This window comes from Brachycentrus maculatus, unplaced genomic scaffold, assembly GCF_059751285.1.
Source record: "Brachycentrus maculatus isolate JH-2025_06_01 unplaced genomic scaffold, ASM5975128v1 h1tg000196l, whole genome shotgun sequence".
Taxonomy (NCBI): Eukaryota; Metazoa; Arthropoda; class Insecta; order Trichoptera; family Brachycentridae; genus Brachycentrus; species Brachycentrus maculatus.
The window spans coordinates 2,528,487-2,534,486 of record NW_028280947.1 but is presented as its reverse complement, the minus strand read 5'-3'; the positions used below and the strand labels follow the sequence as shown (position 1 = coordinate 2,534,486).

Sequence of the window (6,000 nt, the reverse complement as noted above, 5' to 3'; positions counted from 1 at the left end):
CCGATTTTGAAGCTAACCGCTTCTTTATCAAGACTGATTATTACTAAAACACTATCTACTTAACAAAATTTAAAATATTTTGAAGGTTAACGGAGCTTGGGTAAATCTCAAGTGGCTTCATTTTTTTGTGTTGATTGGCAGTCACAGTCAAAAGGGATCGGAACAGGTAGAAGCCACTTGAGATCTACACCCAAGCTCTTTTCCCTAACTGTCAAAATACATGTTTTGAAATATGTTTAGTAGATAGTGTTTTAGTCTTGATAAAGAAGCGGTTAGCTTGGAAACCGGTAGACATTATAATTAAATTATAATAAAATATTTATAGTGATTTTAAAACAAAGTTACATTTTAATTATAATTCATTTTTACTTTATCAATCCACATGATCCGATTGTGGATAAAGCAAATTGGAGATTGATGGCAATCTCCAAAAATTGCCTATTTTCAATTTTGCTTGGGATCTAAATGAATGATGGTAATCTGACCTCAACCTAAAAAAACTGAGGAAAACCATTACATTATATTTGTATAGATTGGTAAGTATAATATTGAACATGCCAATTACATGAAAAAGTGGGCCAAATCGAGAGTACAAAAAAATGTATGGAGTGGATAGTGCAGGTATTTCTTTCAGGTGCATTTGACATATGCAGGGTTTTGCTCCATTCGGTTGGCAACACTGAATACAATTTCCACCTCTCCTATGTAGGTACTCTGCGCAAAAACTTCAATGGATATTACCATAGACAATTTTGGGTATTGTTTGAGGTTAGATTCCAGAAATCTAGGTGTTGAGAGATTTTTTAAATGAAATATTCACCAAAAGGAGTTTTCTGTAGCAGCTCAATAGAATTTAAAAAAAGACTATCTACATTTTATATAAAATACTTACATAAATATATTACAGAAAGACACGGAATGACTTGTAAAAGTGGTTATAATGAAATACATTTGCAACAATTATTAATCAAAGAAAACAAAAACAAAAAACACATGAGATTTGTTCTTATTACACAACCTTGTACAAATATTAAATACATCAGATTGAAAAATGAATTGAATTTCTCATAAAATTGAGACCTGCAAAAATACATCAGAAATCAGTGAAAAAAATGAATTGAAAATGCCATCAGTATGATTTTTTGTATTAAACAAGGGCTAAGTACCAAAAAAAAAATTTTTTTAATGATCCTGAAAAATAATAAAATAAAATTCAGGATTTACTGTATCATAATGATCAATAAAAAAAAAGTTAACAATAAATCAATTGACCACTTCCTTACCAGAATAATTTTTAAGAAACTTGTTCTATGTACACAACGTTAAAGAGAAAAAAATATCAAGTAAGTGATGAAAAAAAACAGTACTACAAATCATCAGGTATAATTGGAATATAAACATATTTCAAGAAAAAAATTAGAAATTGAAATAAATCCAATCGCTTGATGGATTTTCGAAACACATCACAGTATCCAGCATCAGCTCTACCAATGACTGCAGTAGTGTCGTGTAACATAAAATAAATAAAATACATATATAATCCGCAGCAAAAGTAGAATATTCTATGATTCCCACAAAATCCCGAAAACCAACAAAATAATTTTAGGTGATATAAATTTATACATCACAGCTAGGTTCATTACCGATTGCAAACCAGTAGCATTCCACAATTGCTATTAATACATTGTTGTCGGGCAGTATTTTCATCAACCCCGACCCTAATTATACTCAGACAGTCTGCTGCCCGACCCTCAGTATTACTAATCACAAGTAACCGCAAACCCAATTTTCATCTGTACATTTATTTTGGCGTCTCTCGCGCTCTACCAAAAGTAAACAAATATAACGCCAACATTAATTCTGCCATTCAGACATATCCGTCTGATGATTTTCTAAATAAAACACTTGTAAGCGTCACCCGCTTTCTTCCAACAGTAATCAAAAGAGGCTTTTAAAAATTTCCCGCATATGATGTGTTAATAAATATGTTTTTCTTGATTAAGACCACTATATTAAAAATAGTGGTATTTACCTAGGAAAACATCATTTAAAAATGGATAGATATTATACCACCAAGTGACCGCTGAATCAATTAATGAAAATAAATATATTCACAAGCTCAACCGAGTGTGATTTGATGACTCATTCATGATTCATCTCATCAAAAGCATAAATTATAAATATTTATAATATAAAAAGAGCATACAGGGCATTGCGCTCGTAGATACTGACAGCAACTGATTTGTAGTATGCGTGCTTTGTTCATGGGACAATTGGCAATTCTTGCGTTGATAGCGTGAGTTTAATATTCGAGTATTCAGCTGTATCAAGAACAGCATTTCTATTGGGGAAGTTGCAGATGTGGAATGTGCTACTTGTTTGTTGACATAATGCATACCCAGCTAAAGAAAATCCAAGTTTAGCAAAATGATTTTGTACTTAATATATATTTTACGGTTTATTTTGTCAAAGACATCCTTTTCCGCAAACCTACTATAATAATAACAGACTAACAATTTACATTTCAAGATGGCGAACGTAGCTCCACTAAATTCTTCTAATTATGCACTACCACAGCAAAAAGTTAAAGAGATTTCTTTAAAAAATGGATATCCAAATTTACTTTTTTTGCTTTTTAAAAAAGTGTTAAATCCATTGATAACCTTTTGCTGTAGACGTACCGTAATATTCAACCAGTTGAATTTGAAGACATGTAACCCGAAAGTTAGTTAATCCCTAGCTATGTGTATACAATTCAGTCATTTTGGATTGGTAACTGGCCAAAAATTGTGAAAAATGGATATCTTTCCACCATAATTTCGATTGCACGGTAATGAATATATCCTATGACACTTGGATATCAGCTAATACAAGAAATATGTATATAAGTAGGGAAATGAAGTAAAAATAGCAATATCCAGATGTCACATCTTCTAATACTGGTTTATTGACAGATCTCTTATCAGAACACCTTATGTCAAACAAAATAAAGATCAGTCTACAAGAGAAAAATCCATAGAAATCGTCACAATATAGAAAAAAATTGTATAAAAATAGTCACAAACTATGTTGTAACTTTTTCTATTGATTTTACCATAAATTATTTAGATATCGTAATACATAGGTAATGTGACATTTGGAAATTGCTTTGCATGTTATAAAATGTGCTAAGACTTACTCATATAAAAGATATTGTACTTTTCAACTTAAAAGTTATTATTAATTATTTAATAATAAAAAATATGACAATGAGACTATTTTATATAAAGACTGCGGGTGAATGATTTAAGATTTTTTGTTCTCCTCTTGTCCATTTTCCTATTTAGCACAATATGTTTGAAGCTTATATTATTGGGAGGGGTACAGGGTGTATGGCGGATGGTTATTACGGGGGCAGTGGTAGAATATTAGAGAATATCACAGTGGGTCCCACTGAGGAATATTGACCTAGCGCTGCACTCGGCAGTGGAGCGTTCCCGCACCCATCATAACTCAGAGTGCACCGAGTGTTCTCGCGTTTCTGTAATTAAAAATAATCAATTGATTACAAATTTATACTTATACCCTACTCCAGGGATGGCGAACCTATGGGACACGAAATGAATGGGAAAAAATTACGACTAGTTTCGGAAACTGCAGATGCTTCCACATCTAAGGGGTTTGAACATAAACAGTTTATTTCTTGAATGTTTTTCGCAGATACTTTGTGGCACATTTTATAAACTTTATAAAATTAAAAACCTTGTTTTAGCCACTTTTTTATTATTAGTAGACTTTAACCTACCGGTTTTGACAAAAACCTTGTCATCATCAGGGTTCATTAAATTCTAAAACATTAAAATACTCATAATTAATTACATTCGGTAGGTTAAAGTGTACTAATAATAAAAAAGTGGTTTAATTTTATAAAGTTTATAAACAGTTTATGTTCAAACCCGTAGATGGAAGCATCTGTATCGTCAATATAATACTCAAGTGGTAAAAACAAGTGTGTTATTTTAAATTTAATCATGTCTTAACACAAAATGAATGCCGAAACAGTAAATAACGTTGATGGGACTTAATTGCGAGTAATTTTTTGTGAACAAAATTACCTGTAAAATTGACTCGCAATGAAGCCCCATCAATGAATGTTATTTATTGTTTCGGCATTCACTTTGTAGTAAGACGTGATTAAATTATAAATAAAACATTTGTTTTTTACCAATCGAGTATTATATTGTTACGACTAGCTAATAAGTGAACTTATTCGCTTTTTCTGATGGTTAGAAATGAATAAAATTCACGATAAACTTGATTGTGTAAATTGATTACATATCGCTCACTCCTTTCAAGAACGTCATAAATCGAAAATCGACAATTTTTAGTTGTGCATGTTTTCGGAATGCCCAGAAAATGGATTATATCCCAGCAAAAGAGGCATATTTTTAACTCAATATTTACCCGCTACAGGGCAGAAAATGTTGTTTTTGTATTTTGAAGAAAAGGTATTGTTTAATTATTTTTTTAAATAAACTAAATATTTTTCAAACGGAGAAAAAACCTTCAGGTTTTACCTAAAAAGATGTGTTGCACAGTAAAAAGTTTAATAAGTGGCTTGATATTTATTTTTAATACATTGTGTTATAACTTTAAAAACGTTCTCCTGAAAAATCAAGTTTTTTTTATTTATAACTTTCTTGAAAGGAGTGAGCGATATTACATTTATTCATGCTGTGAGAAAAAACTCATTCAGTTGCAATTTAGTTGCAAGGGGCCACAACTCATGGGGGTTTTTTTTCACCCGCAATATGTTTGCAACAGTATCCAACAGTAGTGAGATAATGATTTACCTGAGGGCGGAGAATCGTGCTCGATGGACGGTTCCACGTCCTGACTGTAGTAGCCCTTGTGCACCCGCTGCTGTAGCCTCTTCACCTCTTCATCGTACTCTGTCCACTCCGGAACTATCCTCACGGCTGCAGTCAGCTTGGCCTCCTTTGTCATGGGGTTATTACACTGCAAATATCATCAAATCAGTGACACATAGTCTCATTTTGACTACGATAAGAGTCATTAAAAGGTATAAGAGTGTAATTAAAAGGTATAAGAGTGTCATTAAAAGGTATAAGAGTGTTATCAAAAGGTATAAGAGTGTTATCAAAAGGTATAAGAGTGTTATTGACACACTTCGGACGGGAAGGGTACCCGTCCGTTCGAACTTTGTAAAATAGAAAATTGTAAAATAGTTTATATTCTTAATTTTTTCTCTCTTTTTTGTGTGTATATTAGGTTAAAATGGTTAAAAACAATAAAAAAATGTTTGTAAAAAGAACTCCACCGACAAGACATATAAGGTCTCTATTGGTGGGTCTCTGCAATTTTTTTTAAAAATATGTTTAAAATTGTTCTTTAAATGTATACAATTTATGTTAATAAAGAAAAAATAATAATATTATGTACCAATCTCTTTGTTAAGGTCAAAACTATAAGTAAATAATTATTAAATCCCATCGCCAGCGGTCCGCAAGCGTAGAAAACAACCGTCCGAAATGTGTTAAAAGGTATAAGTGTGTAGACTTACGAGATCTATCGTCTTGGCAGTGGTTTTGGACGCATCATCGCACCAGGTCTCGCACCAGAGCCATTCCTGGGGGAGACTCTTGATGGCCACCTGGTGAATCATGTTGTTCGGCAGATCTTGATCTGGAATGAAAAAAACCAAAATCCTTCATGAGGACCAAATCAACAATAAACTAAGGAAAATATTAAGTCCTAAATGTTTTTTGACGATATGTACAGCACGTTTTTATAAAACTTTATAAGATAAAACTAGAATTTAGTTTTTAACTATATTTATTTTTGGTACTGTAGGGCAGTGCTCTGCAACCTTTTCTCACCTACGACACACTAAAATTCTTCCTAGAATTCCGCGGCACACCAAAAACTAACATATGGACCATTAAAGAAAATTAAACCTAATAATCATTATGTATATTATTAATTACTACATTTTCAAAA

General features: G+C 32.0%; 1 protein-coding gene across 2 annotated transcripts in view; it reads right to left on the bottom strand.

Moving 5' to 3' along the window:
• Positions 1–3,197: 3,197 nt before the first annotated feature.
• The window catches only part of Uggt (UDP-glucose-glycoprotein glucosyltransferase), a 34,202-nt gene continuing 31,399 nt past the window's right edge, over positions 3,198–6,000 (bottom strand). For both annotated transcript variants that reach the window (XM_088263161.1, XM_088263160.1), the window contains exons 25-27: positions 5,564–5,685; positions 4,833–4,998; positions 3,198–3,520 (exon numbers count right to left, since the gene is read on the bottom strand). In XM_088263161.1, coding sequence (XP_088119287.1) covers positions 3,486–3,520; positions 4,833–4,998; positions 5,564–5,685 — 323 coding nt within the window. In that variant the 3' untranslated portion in view covers positions 3,198–3,485. The remainder of the gene's footprint in view (positions 3,521–4,832; positions 4,999–5,563; positions 5,686–6,000) is intronic.